The 20705-nt window shown below is 30.8% G+C and overlaps 1 protein-coding gene across 1 annotated transcript in view; it reads left to right on the top strand.

Annotated features, from left to right (window-relative positions):
* Positions 1 to 575: 575 nt before the first annotated feature.
* Positions 576 to 20705, top strand: part of LOC134714602 (chondroitin sulfate proteoglycan 4-like) — a 30832-nt gene continuing 10702 nt past the window's right edge. The window contains exons 1-2 of the mRNA XM_063575978.1: positions 576 to 768; positions 13976 to 18583. Of these exons, the coding sequence (XP_063432048.1) occupies positions 699 to 768; positions 13976 to 18583 (4678 nt within the window). The 5' untranslated portion in view covers positions 576 to 698. The remainder of the gene's footprint in view (positions 769 to 13975; positions 18584 to 20705) is intronic.

Here is a 20705-nt window from a genome sequence, read left to right as displayed (position 1 = left end):
ATCATGTAACAGACAAGAAATTGAAGATGAATTCCATTTCTTCTCAATCTGTCCATGCTATACATCATTGAGGGATAGTCATATACAAAATATAAATAAAAATATTAATTTCAATTTTATTAAATTGCAGTCCGCTCATATAACTTGGCACCAGAGACATATAATATAGTATTATATGTCTCGGTTGGCACAGAAGCATTTGACTGCACTTTTAAATAGCAGTCTATCAGTCATTATAAAAATCACCATAACGTATATTAATGATTGTTTTTTTTTATTGAGAACATCTGTATAACTTATATTTCTTTTAATATGCAACCTAATTTTTGTGTGTGTTCTTTTTTCAATTGTTCACGAACCGATTTAATGTGTTAACTGTTGATATTCATAGTTTTTTCTTCTTCACTGTGAATACTACTGTCACTCTAATATAATTATAATAATTTTTACTATTGTCAGTTTATTGTCTTCATTTTGTATGCCATGTGCTAATAAATATTGTCTGTTGTCTATTGACAACACGGTTTTATAAATCCGAGGTCAGGTCCGTGGTACACATTGTAGCAATACACATACAACAAAGTGCGAGAAAATGCGAGACTTCAATAAAAACAGTAGAAATGGATTTTGCACATAAAAATCTTTTGTGCATTAAAATGCAATTAGGAATAATGATTTATGAATATATTTGAATTAAAATGGATTTCCAACCAAGTCTATTTGTTCTGGTTTGGTTTTCCAGCGTAGGTCCAGTTGTTGTGAATACAGGTAAGTTTCATTCATCTTGCACTGGTCAACATTGGTCAACATTGACAACAATAACAAAATTATTTTTTTTATGATTTCTTCAATGTTATATCCTTATAAAATAGGCAAAAACCCTTAATTCCAAATATACATATTTTAATATTTATTCAATGTCCAGTGGCACATATTTCAGGCATGTTCAGAAGGAAGCAAGTTAACTCGTACCAACGGAAACTCGTACCATGTTAACTCGTACCATGTTAACTCGTACCAAAAAAGTTAACTCGTACCAACGTAAAGTCGTACCACTGGGAAGTCGTACCATTAAAAATAAATTAAAAAATATGAATGTTTTGTGGTGTTTTTTCTTTCTAAACTTAATACAAAGAAGTTGAATTAGTGAAGTTTTATACTGGATTGTGATGAAAACTTGAACAAAAAGACGTTTTTTTTTAAATCGAAGATAGCGGGTATAGTACTTTCCAACGTATCGTGACTATATATAAAACAACTTTTAAATCCTAAATCTGAGCTTTTGACAGAAATTGGTGACTTTATAAAGCAATCATTAGAATTGGGAAAATGAGGTCCATGTCCATCAAAGGCTACATTAATTACCATTTATAACTATGTTTTTTTTTTATGTTTATATTTGTAATTCTTCACTGTCTGTATTAAATGTTGTATTTGTGTTTGCTTGACCCATGAGTGTCTTTTTGCAAATAAAATTATTAGTATAAAAAGAATCATACTTTTAACATGTTGGTCATAAACAATTTAAACTTTTAAAACACACAAAATTAATTCTTTTAGTGAATAAAATTCCTTTGGGAAACAGAAGAAAAGTACCCAAATCTATTTAATGTAACTGATTTGGAATGATTAAAAATTAATTCCAATGGTTATCAGTAAAAGTTTAAACAAGGGTGTATTCAAGGGAGACAACAAATCAAATCTGCCAAGGTATTGTCTACATCTAATACACATGGAACATTGGTCATTGTACTTTCAAAATTATATACATTTTATATAGGTATAGAGTTAATAACAGTATATATTCATAATTTAAACACCAATCAAATACATTTAAATAAGTTGGTACGAGTTAGCAGTGGTACGAGTTTACATTGGTACGGGTTTATTTTTTTGGTACGAGTTAACGTTGGTACGAGTTTACGGTGGTACGGGTTAACTGTAATTCGTTCAGAACTAGTCTAAATAATTATGACATTTTGAAAGGCTATTATATTTTTTTCTTTGACACCTTACATTGTCGCAGGAAGGAGCAAAGCAAAAAATTAAAATAGCCTTCCAAGACATCATATTTATTTGGACTTATAGTTCAGATCGAGAAAAAATTAAAAAGAATTTATGCAAAAGCCTGAAAAGATAGACTGCCTAAAAATTAAAAATGGAGATAAGGGTATATTGGATAGGAACAGAAATTTTGTCTTGCAACAGGCTACCAATGACCCTTTAAAGGTTTGTTGCAAGGGTTGTGACTTGTGTTCACAATCTTAGAGTTACATGTCTGCACTCTCATCATGAGGCATCATACATTTTACATTTACATGTATTTATTATCCCCATTCTGAACTGATCTTGAACTGATCTGGCTGCTCGCACATTCTGGACTGATAATTCATCTTATTCTAACTACATAAAATTATAATCTTGACCAGCTCCCATTTTCATGAAATTCAAGTTTCTATTTTGAAGTGCAATGTACAAAAAATGATGTAGTATACATTTTGTACATGTACATGTATGTACATGTATGATATCTAATTTGATATTTTTGCAATTAATTTTTATCTAAAAGGATATATGGTAAACAATTTTGACCTGTTGGAGGGCAAATCTACAAAAATGGACACTTTGAAAAAGTTCGGATATGGCCTCTGAAAAATGTCTGACATAATAACAATATTTTACATGTTTAATTTCAATTTTGTATTGCAAATTTTTTTGGGCATACATGATACAAATGTACATCTACATAGTACATTTGGTAAATTGAAAAGTATGAACATGTACATGTATACATACATGTAGTAATGAGGGTATATATATTGTTCATTTTGTTAATGTTTGAATGTTTATATTTCTTCTAACCATGCTACATGGACTACTCTTAATTTTATATCAACGCAACAGTGTTAAATCTGCAAATTGTCAAAGCAATTTTTTGTTCTTCCCTCGTACATACACGTACAAAATGTAGTTACTGCAGTATACTACATGTATGAGCTCCATCGGATTTGAAATCAGCCTTATGCAAATGATTATCAATACATGTATCCGTTAAATTAGCTAGGGTTGACTATTGACAAAATCGCTACGCAAAGGCTGTAACATTTTTGAAAATTTAGTATGTGAAGGAAATTGGAAACGATGAAAAACAGAAAAAAACAGTGATGAATAATGATAATCTAGCAAACAATGTCAAAATATCATCTGGATAACAATTAATTTCAAGTATGATATATTGAAATGTACATATATATCTTTAATAAGAAAAATACATATTTTGTACATGAAGGAATAAATCTATAATTTGATCCATTTTATTGTTGGTTCGTGAACTGCATCTACACATCAATTTTTATGCCCAACCTACAATAGTAGAGAGGCATTATGTTTACTGGTCTGTGTGTCCGTTCGTCTGTTCGTCCTGGTTTGGTTATCTGTCTGTTTATCCATTTATTTGTGTTCGTCTAATTCTGCCCTGCTTCAGGTTAAAGTTTTTTGTCAAAGTAGTTTTTGATGAATTTGAAGTCAAATCAACTTGAAAATTAGTACACATCACATGTTCCTATGATATGATATTTAGATAAGAGATTTGACCCCAATTTAGGTCTACTGAACATTGAAAATGTAGTAAGAGTGGGGCATCTGTGGTCCATACTATGGAATAATTATTCCTTTAACCCCCCAAAAAAAGGAAGATATGCAGTTTAAAAACAAAAAAAAATTGCGTGCGCCGATAAAAAGGTCGATAATAAATCTCCAGTTTTGAGACCCAAACTCCAGCTGAAAATTTTCTAATCTCCAGTTGTGGCTTGACAATTCTGTCACATGTCTGCCATAGTACACATTGTTGTTTACCATTTTATTGTAATACATTTGAATAAGAACAACAGTATACATTTGTACTATGGAAAAAGTGCAGTAAACATCTGGAGTCTCATTTATAATATATATGTCCTCATTTGTCTTTTTGTCATGGTTATGTAAAATTTACAAAAAATCTCTTGTTTTTGAATGGCCTAAAGTACTTTTGTGAATCAAGGCAAAGATCATGTTTTGAATTCTAATGATAACTGATGAACTTTTATACAGGGCTAATCCACATGTAATACATATTACTTAAAGTTTTACATGACAGCAGGATAAGAAGACATTTAGGAAATAAGCCATTACTTTATCTGTGGGTTATCTGTCATCTCTGATACTTCCTGTAGATAATTAATGATAGGTTATTGTGATAATGGAGATGCTGAGATTATATCAGCTTATATAAAGGCAATATATTTTGATTACCACTGTGGTGTCATGGGTGTCAAGAAGCTTCCATTTTATATGTTTCTTCAAGTTTGATGCTTAAATAATGCCTAGATGTATTGCATTAAATTTTTACATTTTAGGCCAAAATTAATATATTGTTCGTTTCCCCAATCCCGACCCTGCCAAGCAAGGTATTGGTAGGTAGGTAGGGAAATAATTTTATTTTTTTCTTAAAGCTGGAACAATGCCGGTTGATCTGTAAGCATGAAAATCGGAAATGAATAAAATAATATTTGACTAAGTTTGGACATTAAAATTTTATGAGTAGGACCGTTTTTGCAGGGTCGGTCAGGACAATATTTTATTTTAGAATTAAAGACTTTTAAAATAAATGTATCCATTACATCCTAGACCTGTTCTATATTAAAATTTGAGATGTACCTAATTTTGTTTAGAATGTTGGTTCATATTTTGATCTTGCATGCCTATTTTTTTTTTTAAAGTTCTTTTCACAACTGGAGCAGGATCCTAAAGCTACATTTGTAATGCTGAGACATTTTTAATTATAACACACATTTTTTATTAGATCTACATTGTACATGTAGCAAAAACGTTATGCAGAGAATCTTAAAAGTATTCCTTAGCAGCTATCTGTACGTTCAGTAATTAGCATGAGAATAGTTATCCTAGTCTGTTTGTCATAGATTATTATTGCGAACCCTGTTGAACCTTTCCATAGATTCACCTGATAGTTACCTGTCCATTTAAACTTTTGCCAGTTCTATTGTCCCATCTAACAAATACAACAGGTATTGTTCTCTGTATAGTTTATTCACTCAGACCTTTAAATTTCTTCTAAGAGAAATCTATCACTCATTGATTAATCTACCTGAGTAAAAAATGTATCTGCTAAATTGATAGAAATTACATGTTTCACATAAAAAGAAATGCCTGTGATTTTGTGTTTATTAAACATTTATAATATTTTTTTCAATCTGTTCACAAGAAATAATAATTTAATCATAAACAGTTTGTTTTTAAAATAAAAAGTATTGTTCGTATGAAAATTTGCATCTTTTAGTTTTTGTTTAGTTATAGAATACTTTGAAGAAGGCCTTAATATAATAAACATCAACATTTTTAGGTTGTTTTTATCATATTTTTTTTTGGAAATAGGAATAATGTTCATTTTTTTTGGAATCAACTTTTATTAATGTTTGAATCAGTGTTGACAATCAACAGATTGAAAATATAATACATTCAAACTCATATACAGTTTTTTATAATTAGTACACATGTTATTTCCATCTAATTTAGCAGATACATTTTTTACTCAGGTAGATTAATCAATGAGTGATAGATTTCTCTTAGAAGAAATTTAAAGGTCTGAGTGAATAAACTATACAGAGAACAATACCTGTTGTATTTGTTAGATGGGACAATAGAACTGCCAAAAGTTTAAATGGACAGGTAACTTGCAGGTGAATCTATGGAAAGGTTCGATAGGGGTCGCTATAACTTGTTTTGTATTCAGGTTTATGTAAATTCTTCACCTGAAAAACAATATGTCAGAATTATTCATGATATTTGATGGGTGGTTTTTATCATGTTATGGTTCGGTTGTTGAATTTGCTCAGTTTGGCAGATAACTTCAAAGAAACATGTTCTGCAAGGTTTTTTGTGTTTTTATTTCATGTAGCATTTCACTAAAATTTGGCATTAAATTGTATAAGAACTTGGCACATGTTTTGTTTCAGGCAATTATGTAGTAAATTAGCATCATTTAACTTTTAACATTGTAAAAAGGTTTATCACCTTACACAGGTGTATCAAATTCAAGAAACCTATATAAATATCATAAAAGTTGCTGTGTCAACAAAAAATATGACTTGTAAGATCACTGACATGTATAAGTTTCATTCAACTAAAAGCTCTGGGACAAATTTTGAAAACAAAAATAGAATAAAAACACTAATGAAGAACTTTAAACATCTTTTGTGGAAGCGAGACTAAGAAATTTTATATTCTTTTTAATTGTCAACATATTATGATATAGGTTCAGTGTGTGATTTAAGTTTTTTATGACATCAATATCTTTTCCACACAATCAAAGAATGTTTTATGAAACTTTTGAAAAAAGTCTGATTATGAGACAGAGTAAAGACATAATGCACGAATTTAAATTTTGAAATATATTTTTTTTGTTCCCATATTATTGATATGATCTTTCTAATTTTAATGCCAAATTAGATTTCTGACCCCAAATTGGCAATTTGACGGTCAACTGAACAGAGATAAAGATAGTGCAAGTTTCAGATTAAAGGTTTTGGTCAAGGTAGTTTTTGACGAAGTTGAAGTCCAGTCAACTTGAAACTTAGTATTAACATGTTCCCTATGATCTTTCTAATTTAAATGCCAAAAAGAGTTTTTACCCCAATTTCACCGTCCACTAAACATAAAAAATGATAGTGTGAGGGGGACTTCCGTGTCCTGGGGACACATTCTTGTTTCTTGATATCATAAGTAGCGATAGACTTCTTTTTTTTCATTGAACATTTACATTTAGATAACGGTTTTTAAACATCTATATTAAACATTTTTAAACCTTCTTGGAATATTTTGAAACTTGGAAATGAATTTTCTGCTCTTTGGTCTGGTTGAAGTCTCTTTGACACATTTCACATTAAAGGAGTAGGTCCGGTAAGACCTCTTTTTGGCCCCAAAATACAGCGGTTTTACAAATTTGTTAAAATGTAAACATTAAATTAGTTATTGGATAGTAGAATGGTTCTGCTACATAAATATGGGCTGTTTTTGACAATACAATGCACATATATTGGGTACTAACACCATGAAGTCGTGCTAAATGACTGAAATCTTCACAATTCCAGCATTTTAGTTAAATTTTAGACGGTTTCCGGGTGAAACGAACGTGGCCGCATTCGTGTTCATCCAAAATATTGAAATGGAAGTTGTATTTGATGGAAATACATAACATATGTAAAGATTGAGGATGAACACGGATGCGGCCACTTTCGTTTTTGACAAAAACCATCTGAAAAGTGACATTTTTCGGATTTTTGGTAGATTTTTCATATTTGAGCTTGAATCGGATCGTTTTTAACGACTTAATAAGTTAAAATCTTGCACATAAATTAATTGAATCATATGAAATAGACACTTAAGTGTTTAAATAGTGGTCAAAATCTTTCGTCAGATGAAACTGAAATTTGAGGCCAAAATCGGTCCTTACCGGACCTACTCCTTTCCATTCTCAATTTTATCATTCAAAATGAAAACAACTATACAGTGCATTGATTTTTTCCTGCATTTTACTGATTGATATACTTATTTTTAAGCAATCCACATTTGATCTTTCAAATGACAGCAGCAATTGCAGGGGAGGCAAAGGGTTCCATGTGCCCCATTGAACAATCTGTGGTTTCCTTTAGTTGATAAATTTCACTAGGAAACAGTGTAAATGCTGTGATTTGCAACCCTGTAAAACTTAAAAAGTTCTTTGAAGTGCCAAAGAAAATTTAATGCAATTGTAAAGTACATGTAGGTACATTTACATGTGTACATGTATGGTTGTATGATGCATAATCCCAGAGGTCTTTAAGTAAACTTGGATTGGTCAAACAGACTGCAAGTTGTCTAGCCAAATAATTTGCCAAACATCTGACAGAAATTATAATAAAACAGCCAGAAATTATATTGTTAGTCAGGCAGATCATCTTTTGTTCATTAATTCCCTTTAATTAGATGTTTGGAATGAAAGAAATCTGTTTCTTTGTTAGAGTAATCTTTAGATTATTTGAAATTATTTTTATCTTGGCAAGACAATGATGTAAATGATTGCATTTTATTTATTTATTGTTGTATATTTTATTATTTAGCAATATATTTAAGTGTAATTTCCAAATGTGTGATATAGTTGTTTTCAAGCTTCAGGTTCTCATAGTTTGATAAGATAGTTAAACTATTTTTTAACTCTGTCTGAAGAGTAAATTGATCTGCTAACTTACCATTCCCTAAAGCAATGTAAAGCTTTCAAATAAAAAAAATTAAAAATTGAATGTCAAAATTGATTTCACTATTAATTTCCCTTTATTTTTATCATTCAGAAAAAATAGTGGAATCGCCCAAAAATACTACACAGTCATACAGACCACTGGAACAAAAACACCAACAAACACATTAAATGGTTTAGTTTAAACATATTTTATTTGTTAAAGTACAAATTGGATAAGACACAAGTCAAACAGACTTATGAAGTCTTCTCCATTTAACATTTATAGCAATATAATACAAAAATATATGTATGATAATGAGCATGCATGTAAAGAATGGTATATCTAATTTAGTAAATATATATATAAATATGGATCAAAAGACGGAAAATTGAAGATTGAAGAAAAAGAAAACAATAATAATACAGAAAAAATAAATAAAAATAAAAATATATAAATGAATAAATTATTTTGAAAACAGAAAAAAAAAAAAATAAAAAAAAAAAATAATAATAAAAAAACAAAACCCCAATTAAATGGTCCAGTTCGTCATGATATTTGTTTCTAATTTTGACATTTATTATTCCATTGAGTGTTTTATTTACGATCCTTAGTTTGTAACAATGTTACATGCAACAGTCAAACTTGTAAGTTATTGTAATACATTAAATAATGTTTTGCACGTAAGCCTTGTTGCCATAAATTGCATTATATTGGTAGCTTCTGCCTTTCTATGTCAAGATCATGTAGTTTTTATGGTTGCTGAATTCTGACACCTTATTTTGATGACATATATAATTACATAAACTTATCATTAAACTTTCTACTTTCTTCACTTATATATGATTGTTTATAACTTCCTGCTAAATAATTACCATGCCAGAGATCATCAAATCTGTTTACATCAAAACTTTAAAACCAACAGCTCTGTGTTTCAAATGTTGCAAAATTATGGATATTAAATCTCTCAGCCAAACATAAACATATCCTTGTCACTAAACATAAAAATATCTACATTTACTAATATTTACAGTAATTAAAAAATAAAATCTTAGATAAAAATAATAAGTAAGGCTGAATATTTAGTCTTTTATAGATTATTTGTGTAAAGGGTTGATCTTTGGTAATCTGTCAAAGTAAGGTATTCACAACTTTTCCTTCTTAAAGGCGAGTAAGCCACAAGAATAAGACTTTACATAATGTACAGACACCAATCTTACAGGGATGGGGTAATTGTAATCTGTAATAGTTACAATTGATTAAATTTTTTCCAGTAATCAACAGTAATCTGTAATTGTAATCGATTGTAATTGATTACATTTTTTTTCAGTAATCAACAGTAATCTGTAAACATTATAGATTGTAATTGATTACATTTTTTCCAGTAATCGACAGTTATCTGATATCAAAGACATTTTCAATTACATGTAATAGTAATTTAATTGATTACAGCAAAAATCATGATGTAATCATCGATTACTTTCGATTTCATTTCGATTACTTTAGTAAAATAGTTTGATGAAATATAACCTGTAATTACTTTTGATAAAGTAATCCATAGCACAAAATACCTTCATGTAATCGATTATTAATCGATTACATTTGTCAGTAATCGTGCCCATCCCTGCTATCTTTTCAGACTTTAAAATGGCGTCTAGATTTTTGTCGAGCCTTTGACTTTAGTCGAAAAAACGAGACAAAGCTATTCTACATTCCGTCGTCGTTGCGGCGTCCACAAATATTCACTCTGTGGTTAAAGTTTTTGAAATTTTAATAACTTTCTTAAACTATCCTGGGTTTGTACCTTACTTGGACAGAAGCTTGTTTATGATCATAAGATAGTATCCAGAAGTAAATTTTGTTAAAAAAATAAATTCATTTTTTCCGTATTTTACTTTTAAATGAACTTAGTTTTTCTGCGGGGAAACATTACATTCACTCTGTCGTTAAAGTTTTTAAAATTTTAATAACTTTCTTAAAACTATCCTGGGTTTGTACCAAACTTGGATAGAAGCTTATTTATGATCATAAGATAGTATCCAGAAAGAAATTTTGTAAAAAGATAACTCCATTTTTTCTGTATTTTACTTTTAAATGGACTTAGATTTTCTTCCAGTTAACATTACATACAGTCTTTAGTTAAAGTTTTCGAAACATTTATTAGATTTATTAACGATCCTAGATTTTTACTGAACTTGGACAGAAGCTTCTTACAATCATAAGATAGTATCAAGAGGAATATTTTTATTTTATTCCTCATTTTTGTTGAGCCTGCAATTTACAGCAAAACTAGGCGAGACACTGGGTTCCGCGGAACCCTTACAAATTTTATTGGTTAATTCATGTCATTGGGTTGCTGTCTCTGATGTATACCCTACATCCATTATTCAAACTTGATTGTACCACATGAGTTTCCTGTTTTCCATTTTTAGGGTTGTGCCAATATAAGACCACAATTGTAACTTTTTTGCTATAAACAATTTAGACTATTACAAGTAATTTGAGCCCTCTTCATCTGCTTTGCAGTGACAAGATTGTTCAGAATGATCAATTTCATAATTTTAGTTGCTGTTATGTTTCTTAAGTAAAATTGATCACTCATATTGATACTTGTAAAATCAATATAACATTCTGTGTTCATATTGTCTGTTGAACATTGAATTACATCATTAAATGAGAAATATTATCAAAGAAACATCTGATATCCAAGTAATCTTAGCATAGCAGAGAAATCAATGAGCATAGGAAGCATATAAATCAATCAGCATAACTCCTTGGGGTGCAGAATATGGCATTAAATTGTTTAAATACAAATGTACCTAATGTTTCTTGAGAAATAAAAGGTGAAAGAATGATAAGAGCCCCTTTTGGGACAGAATACTTCTGAAAGTGACCAGCAAAAACATATTTGTGACTCTAAAATATAAATTTCCATTCTCTAATTTAAGTTTTTTTTTTTTTTTTTTTTTTTTTTGCCTATATCAAAAGTTATGAAACTTATACACAATGCTTATTACCACAAAACAGAAATCAAATTTGAATTTGGTAAGCATCACTTTTATCTTTCTTGAGTTATGTCCATTTATAATATTACACCGTCTGTTTGGAATTCGTCATATTTTATAAGCATATCTGTTTATGTGATTTTCAAAAAAATGTTAGGCATTGGAGTTTTACTGATCAATGACATTTTCTTGATAGTCAGAACTACATGTAACTAGTTGGTGACATTCAGTGATTCACAGCTGTAGGTATCTCATTGTGACATTTTGTTGTTCCTTTCGTACCTGTTATCAATCTGTTAGGTATCTTTGCAGACCTGTTTATTGTTCTGTTTTCTGTTTGACATTTGCCAGATAACTTGCTTAGGGGATTTTATGATAGTAAACTATACATTGGTCTGTACAAATGGATGTTTTTAAAATTTTAAGACCTTGATTGGGCCCTGGCTATTACAGCCCTTGCACGGTCGGAATATAGGTCTATAGGTGCATTTCTATATCATAGCTCATAATGTTTTGTTTATAAATGGTGTGTAAGAAAATTAGTTATATGTTTGAAATGTAAACTTCTCATATCAGACAGGCATCAGCCTCAAAGATATACATTAAGATAATTCTCAAAAGTACAATTAGTTTTTATAAACATAATAAAACAGGTAAAGTGTCATGATCTCAAATTTTCCAGATAGATATAAGAAGATGTGGTATAAGTGCCAATGAGACAACTCTCAATCCAAGTCACAATTTGAAAAAGTCAGCAATTATAGATCAAAGTACGGTCTTCAACACAGAGCCTTGGCTCATACTCAACAGCAAGTTATAAAGGGCGTCATGACATTAGGGCAAAAAAAATTACTAGTGTAAAACCATTGAAAACGAAAAACATGTATGAACCACATCAACTAAAAACAACTACTGAACATCAGATTCCTGGCTTAGGACAGGTTAAAAAAAATGCAGCAGGTTTAAACATTTTAACTGGTACCACCCTTTACCATTATCTGAAACAATCACAACATTAAAAGACACACTATGAAATTGCAGTAATATTTTCAGGAATCTGATGTTTTGTAAAACATGTAGCCATGAATTTGGAATGAAATCTTAATTGTGACTATTTTTCTGTCATCAAATTGATACCTTATCACTGCTTTTGTAGGCAATATGAATCCCTGTACTATCTTGTCTTATTCTGATGTAATTGCCAAAATATTAACTTTTTGCTAATAAATGATAACACTCCAATGTAAACACTGATGACATTATTTGATTAAACTTTCTCCTAATCAACTGTTACAGAAGATGTATTAAGTAGCTGTTTTGACATTAAGAGTTATTAATATGAGAGGTTATACTAACATCTGTTTCTGTTTCACCTGGTTCTACCTTGGCAATACCTTGATTAATTACATATTTTACCTCACCAATCTACGTGGTAGGCTTACATGCTGAGAACATTTTACAAAGTAGAGGTGCTTAGATAAAAAGATAGTTTGTGAAATGATAAAAGTATAAATTATCTTGTGTGAATTGTTTTCAGATGTAAATAGTTTGATACCCTGCCAGAATCAATGTTATATACATAATATAAGCACTACTGTTGAATGTTATACAGAAGATCCCCTGACAATCTTATTAGCACCATTTCTGTATTAAATGGATGGAAATCAATAGGGAAGATTAGTTAGTCCTTAATTCTCTAGATTCTAGAATCCAAACATTTTGCATACACATGTCGTTTGTAATTTGTCATTTTATAAAGATGATTTTCTCTGGTTAAATTTACTTATGTTTTGTACATTGTATTTCTGCTAACTTTACATATCATAGCTGGAAATATTAGGTTAAATTGAAAAGACAGAAGATTATTGAACAGTCAAATCTTGGACACTACAATTCATACCAAAACCATACATAACCTTACATCTTGTGCCGGGTCAAATCTTTTTAAATTATATATTGAGCTTTTTAATGCCCCTGCAACTAAAAGTTGTGGGGCATATTGCTTAACCACTGTCCATCTGTCTGTCCGTCCCATTTTACATTCTTCTTCTATAGTTATTCCACATAACTCCTCTTACAGTTTGAATCCTAGCTGTATATAGGAAGTTTTCACTTTGTTGTCTACATATATTGAAGGTGTGCTTGTGGTCAGATTTTAATTAATATTTGCTCTTTTGGGAGATACTATAAACTATTTCATTTATTGGAGTTATTTACTTGCACAAGATGAGTGTGCTCCCATGCTCAATTTTATGTATTTTAAAATAACTCTTTGCATCTGCAGGGGCATCAATTGTGTCTCCTAGACACAATAATATCTCAAAGAAAGTCCTAACTTTTTTTTATAGTTCAGTTACTTCAGAGTGGTGTGACACTTTACCTAGTCTTAAAACTGTATAAACATATTAAAATAGATTTTATAGACACCTTTTATCTCCTAAATACTGACTTAATTTAATGAAGTTTCCACAGAACTTGTATACCACCAAACTTTTTTCTTCCAATGGATTGTTGAAATTTCCTATAGCACATCCACAACAGTAATTTTTGTTATAAATCAAAAAAATAATGAGAGTGTAAGTAAGAAAGTACAAAAAAAAAATGTACACATAAGAGTGTGTTGCCATGCTCATTTTAAGATTTGTTTCTATTTGTTGCATAGATTTTGATATTTGAATTATAAGTGTGATTTTATCATTTCAGCCTCCTTTTATGGTGACAGCTACATCAATCTTCCATTTCAAGATGATTCAGACACAACTCAACTTCAGCTAAGATTTAGAACTTCTCTTCCTAATGGACTTTTGTTTTTGGCATCTGGAACAACAGACTATCTATCTGTTGTCATCAAAAACGGAAAATTACAAGTGGAACTTGATCTGGGATCTGGGGTCATCTTACTAGCCTCAGAAAAAAACAATCAGCTGAATGATGGAAATTGGCATCGAGTTAAATTTCAACAAAAAGCCTTGTCATTTAATCTAATAATAGATGATGATGAAATCATTAAAACAGACGGGAAAGGTTCACTAACAAAGCTTAATATTCAAAATGGCATTTATTTAGGAGGGTTACCATCAGACATTTCAAGTATTTCTGGAAATAGTTATCAAAATTTTAGAGGATGCTTGCAAAATGTTTTATACAATCAGTACAATATTCTGAATTTGGCGCTTGAATTACCAGGGGAGAGCATAAATCACATTTCATGGAACTGTGAGGAGGAATTTGGAGCAAAAAAGTCCAATGAAATTAGCTTTTCTACAAGTATATCTTATGCATCTTTTCCTCGTTTAGACTTTAGATCAACAGGTTCTATAACTTTGGAATTTAAAACTCTTCAGAAAAATGCTCTTTTATTGTTGAATTTTGCCAAAAAAGAGGAAAACACTCACTTACTTACCATTGAAATATTAAATGAGAGATTAAAGTTGAATGTAAATCGGGGTGGCACAACATTAAGTTTAAATTCAGAAGTTTCCATAAGTGATGGCAAATGGCACCTTATCGAAGTAGTTTTCTATGATGACAGATTTGTTTTTGGAGTAGATGTTGAAAGGCAACAATCCAGATATAATTCAGGAGACAGTAGGAGCTTTAGACTGACCAGTGATCTGTTTATAGGAGGTGTAGATCAAATACAACAAGGAAGTGTTAAAGATTCCAAATTATTTACGTCTCCAACCTCATTTCAAGGATGTGTAAGAAATATTGTGATAAATAAAGAGGCATTTGGCTTTCCAGACATTACATCTAGTAATGGCCTAAGTGTGGGTTGTATATCTCAAAGCCCTTGTATGTCAAATCCATGCGAGTCAGATTACCGATGTGAAGAAACTAAGGAAGGCTATGAATGTGTCTGTATGTCAGGTGACTGTTCAATTGTTCTGGAAGAAACACCTGAAAGAAAGCATACAAATAATGATCAAGGTGACTCTGTTGTATTTGTCACCCCATTATCGGCAAGGGAAGGGGACGAAACAGTTATAACAACAAGTAACATTGACATTCAGTTCAATTATAGAAGATACAATATTAGAGAATCAGCCATTCAATTTTACGTTCTTGAAAAGCCTAAATTTGGCTCCTTTAGAATTGATTTAGGGAGAAGAAGGAATAGTGATGTTTTTACACTATTGGATTTGATTGGGGGAAAAGTGTCATATACTCACAATGGCGAGGAGGAATTTAGTGACAGCGTTAGCATTGAAATGTTAATCATTGGAAATGAGGATAAGGTTATTCCAGAGAAACTTACTCAAAAATATGCTTTTGTTCTGCCGATTATTGTAACACCGGTTAATGATCCTTCTATCATAAGCACTCAAGGAAATGGATTTATTAAAATGGCTAAATATTCGGCATTTGACATAAATAATGATATTTTATCAGTTGTTGACCCGGACAGTGACCTCAAAGATATAGTTCATACAACATCTTGCGATATACAAAATAATAGAAATTATTTTCAGCGAAAAAACAGCCCAGGTTTGAAAATTAATACGTTTACTCAAGAAGAAGTTCAAAATGGAATCATTCAGTTTGTTGACAAAACTAGAAGAACAACAAGATGTGATGTCACAGCCAATGATAAAGGGGATAGAACTAATTCTTTAACTTTGACCTTTCAACCTGTTGAACTTTATGTTGCTTTATTGTTTGCATCACGTATCAAGGTGGCAGCTAGTAGCTATATAATTTTAACTAATTCGAATCTTAATACCCGAACTAATGTACCATTACAGAAGTTAAATGTTACCTATCAAATAACATCACAACCACTTTTGGGAAATTTAGAACTTTTACAGTCAGACCAAAGTTGGACCAAAGTTACTCATTTTAATCAACACAATATTGACAATAGTGAAATTCGTTATAAACATACCAACATATCATATAGAGGACCTACTGACCAATTCTCATTCATTGTCAAATGCTTGAAAGATAAACTTCCTCAAAGTACTATTCCTGTTGATATAATTCCACTTTCAATTACAGTTAATACGCCAAACTCTGTCAAAGCTGATGGCTCAAAGGGATATTTCCTTTTGACAAAAGACAAATTAGAAGCTGGGACAAATAACCATGAACAGCCACCAGGCGATATCCAATTTCAAATTTCACGACCTCCAGCTCAAGGTCACTTGTATCATGTATCAACCAATGAAAATTTAGGAAATAAGTTAAAAGGGTCAAACTTTCTAGCTCAAGGTGATTTATTTACTCAAAAAGATATTAATGATGGACTGATTGTGTTCAAACTTGACAGGAAAGTGTTTGACACACTTACTGACTTCATAGACTTTAGAATACAAGTTCGTGAAGCGCGATCAAAACTATTCAGATTGAGATTTCAAATCTTACCAGAACAAACAGATATTAAATTCATTAACAGTCCATTGACAAATGTTTTTGAGGGTGAACAAAAAGCAATTGAGAAAGATGACTTATATCTTGAAACAAGTGAGTATAGAGAATTTGAATATACCGTCATTGATTTTCCAAAACATGGAATCCTGTTAACTGTTCATCCTAGATCCATGGGTATACTTGAAAGAAACATTTCTAAATTTACTAATGAAGATATTCGAACTTTTAAAATTATTTATCAGAATGATGATTCTGAGAGTGTTACAGACTCGTTCAGTTTTATTGCTGTGCCAATTATTCAGAGCACAAACAAACCAACAGTTAAAGAGCATGAGTTTCATGGAACATTTCAGATCCAAATAACAATGAGAAATGACCATTACCCTATACGATTGGTTGATAAAGTCTTTCATGTTGTGTCAAATAGTGATCATGTGTTGACATTAGATGATTTAGCATTCGGAGATCCTGACATAGACTTTAATGCTATGAATTTGGTGTACTCTCATCGTGGTGTATCAAATGGTGACTTCATATTCACTGATAATAAGACAGCTGTTTATAGGTTTACACAAGAGAACATAGCCGATGGTGATATTTCTTTCCGAACCAAAGGAACCGTTTTGATTGGACGAGCAGTAATGCATGTCTCAGATGGACAGTTTGTAACTACAAGTTTATTCGAGATTCAAGCATCTAATCCTTACATTAAGATTGTTAATAAGACAGGAATTATTGTTAAAAGTGGAAAATTTGAATTTATTTCTTCTTTGAACTTGAGTGTAGAAACAAATATAGATTGTCAACCAAATGAACTTAAATTTGTTCTGATTGAGGAACCACGATATGGAAAAGTAGAAAAGAACCATAGGGATGTTGCAGAATTTACTTACAAGGATATTTTAAGTCAAAGAGTTAGTTACAAGCATAATGGTAGAAATGGATTTGAAGATGCATTTCAATTCATAGTAATGACACAAAATGCTCAGGTACAAGGAACATTCCCAATTCGAATCATAACAGAAAGTCATAACCATCCACCAAGAATCATAAACAATAACCTTATAGAAGTACAGGAATTACAAGAGGTGGACATTACAAAGGATTATTTAGAAGTATCTCATCCTGACACGCTTCCCTCTGGTATAACATACACAGTTAAAAGCCAGCCTCAGCATGGCCGCTTGCTATTGGTTGGACACAGAGAAAACATAGTGAATCGTTTCACACAGGAAGATATAAATAATAACAATTTAAAGTTCCGTCATACACAATCTGGTCCACTGGATGATTTCTTTACTTTTGATGTTTCAAATGGTTTTATGAGTTTGCGAAATTTACAATTTGTCATGGAAATTCTTCCTTCATTTCTTGAAATTGATTCAAAAAATTTAACTGTAAGAGAAGGAGGCAGAGTCCCTCTGACTCCATCACATCTGAAATTAAAAAATCGGTATTATAACAGTAAATTAGTTGACTATGAAGTTTTACGTCAGCCAGGAAATGGACAGATTGAAACTATAAGAAATTTAGGAGCACCACTGGCTTCATTTACATCAGAATCTATTCAGAATGGAGAAATATTTTATGTTCATGACAATAGTGAAATGTCAAATGACAATTTTATTCTGAAAGCTGCTGTCGACAATAGAAAGAAGGAGAGTAGGATGACAGTGATGCATGTAGCTATCAAATCTATCAATGATAAGCCTCCGTCAGTTGTTGTCAATAAGAAACTAGAAATATGGAGGGGATCTATGACATTAATTACAAATAATAACTTGAAATCGTCAGATCCTGATTCACCACCTGAAAACATCAGATACACAATAACTCAGCCTACAAATGGTCATGTGGCATTTCTTAACAACACCTTCAGAGGTATAGCATCCTTCACACAAGCATTGGTCAATGCTGGACAAGTGACCTTTGTTCATCAGGGTAAGTGTATGACATTATTAAGTTCCCCTTTTTTCTGATGATCAATGCATTTGAATGGGAACCTCATTTTCTGGGTTAATAAACCACCCCAATTTATAAATAGCTGGTTTTGCCCCTGCATCTTCTAAGAAATAGTTTGATGAGAGGACTGAATTCAGTACTATTATACAAATAAGGTATTTTGAAAAGGCATAATTTGTTAGGCACTAAAAATAATCAAATGCTTTGATGTCATTGGATTTTCCCTCCTCCCACATATAGTTATAACATGTCTTAGGGATGATTTAATTTTTTATGTCTAATTGAAACATTATTTATTCTTAGTAAGGATTATAATGTATATATATAGCAGCAATCAATTCTCTGCAATCTGACATTTACTTAGGTTTAAAATATTCATGACGGTTATAAAAGGGCTGACTTTTCCTGAAACTGTTGAAAAGTAAATCAGGAAACAGAATCAATATATATATGTAGTTCTAATATGCATGTATATATATATATACTTGTATATTAAATCTTGTCTGACTATATAACCAGAAATGTTGTCATTGATTTAACTTGTTCACTTACATCCTTTTATTTATATGTGATTACATCATAGAAAATGAAAAAAAGTTATTGCTATTATAAAAGTTTGTTTCAGGGATTGATTTGATAAAGTATGTTTTAGACCTCATGATTAGGTTGAGATTTGGGGTTTTATTATTTTAAACTTTGATCTATTTTACATACTTTAACTTATGGGTCCTTATGGGGAGGGTGGTGAATACATAAGGGAGCAATCATTTAACTTAATGTTGGTTTTAATATGGTCTTTTGTCTGAGTTTGTTATTGCCCAAATCATGATGAATGATGATGTTTAACCAATTTTTACTTTTTTGTCAATTTATTACTATAAACATTGATAAAAGTTATTTCAGATGGATAGAATTTGAATATATATATATAAAATTATTTGGAAAAAAAAACCCAGTGTTATAAATTTATAAGACCTATGAAAAAGTCAATTTGATTGAAATGGTCAATAAATTTCTTGCTGGAGTTCTTACCCCTGCATCCCTGATTTTTGTCAAGCCTTCGACTTTAGTCGAAAAAGCGAGACTAAGCGATCCTACATTCCGTCGGCGGCAGCGGCGTCCACAAATATTCACTCTGTGGTTAAAGTTTTTGAAATTTTAATAACTTTCTTAAACTATACTGGATTTCTACCAAACTTTGACAGAAGCTTGTTTATGATCATATGATAGTATCCAGAAGTAAATTTTGTAAAAATAGAATTCCATTTTTTCCGTATTTTACTTATAAATGGACTTAGTTTTTCTGCGGGGAAACATAACATCCACTCTGTGGTTAAAGTTTTTAGAATTTTAATAACTTTCTTATACTATCCTGGGTTTGTACCAAACTTGGACAGAAGCTTGTTTATGATCATAAGATAGTATCCAGAAGTAAATTTTGTAAAAAGATAAATTTTTTCTGTATTTAACTTTTAAATGGACTTAGATTTTCTTCCAGTTAACATTACATACAGTCTGCAAAATATTTATTAGATTCATTAACTATCCTAGATTTTTACCAAACTTGGACAGAAGCTTCTTACAATCATAAGATAGTATCAAGAGGAATATTTTTATTGATTTTTACCTCATTTTTGTTGCGCCTGCAATTTACAGCAAAAGTAGGCAAGACACTGGGTTCCGTGGAACCCTTACAAATTTTTACCAATATTTATGTTTTGTCTATATATATATATTCTTGAAAGCTGTAAATTGTCAACAATGAGAAAAACTCATAACTTAGGCCATAGTTATTATATTTTTAGTTTTACGAATTTTTTTGTCAAAACCAATGGGTAGGAGGACGAAAAAAATAAAAATAAAAAAAATGCTGCTGCTGATTTTTTTTTTAATACCAACCGTCAATATCAAATTTTTTTTTTTTTTATTTCAGCAGGAGATTTTCTACTAGTGTAACAACTATTTTTTTTTTCTTGACAAGGTTTGAATTGAAAATCAATGTGCAACAACTTACTAAATCACCAAGAGCATAAATTTAGATTCTTTCATGCAGTTATGAACTAAAATTTATTTTTTTTTGCATGAAAAACACTGGGTCGGA

Source organism: Mytilus trossulus, chromosome 4, assembly GCF_036588685.1.
Source record: "Mytilus trossulus isolate FHL-02 chromosome 4, PNRI_Mtr1.1.1.hap1, whole genome shotgun sequence".
Lineage (NCBI taxonomy): Eukaryota > Metazoa > Mollusca > Bivalvia > Mytilida > Mytilidae > Mytilus > Mytilus trossulus.
Note: the sequence above shows the minus strand (reverse complement) of the source record. Positions and strands in the feature narration are given on the sequence as shown.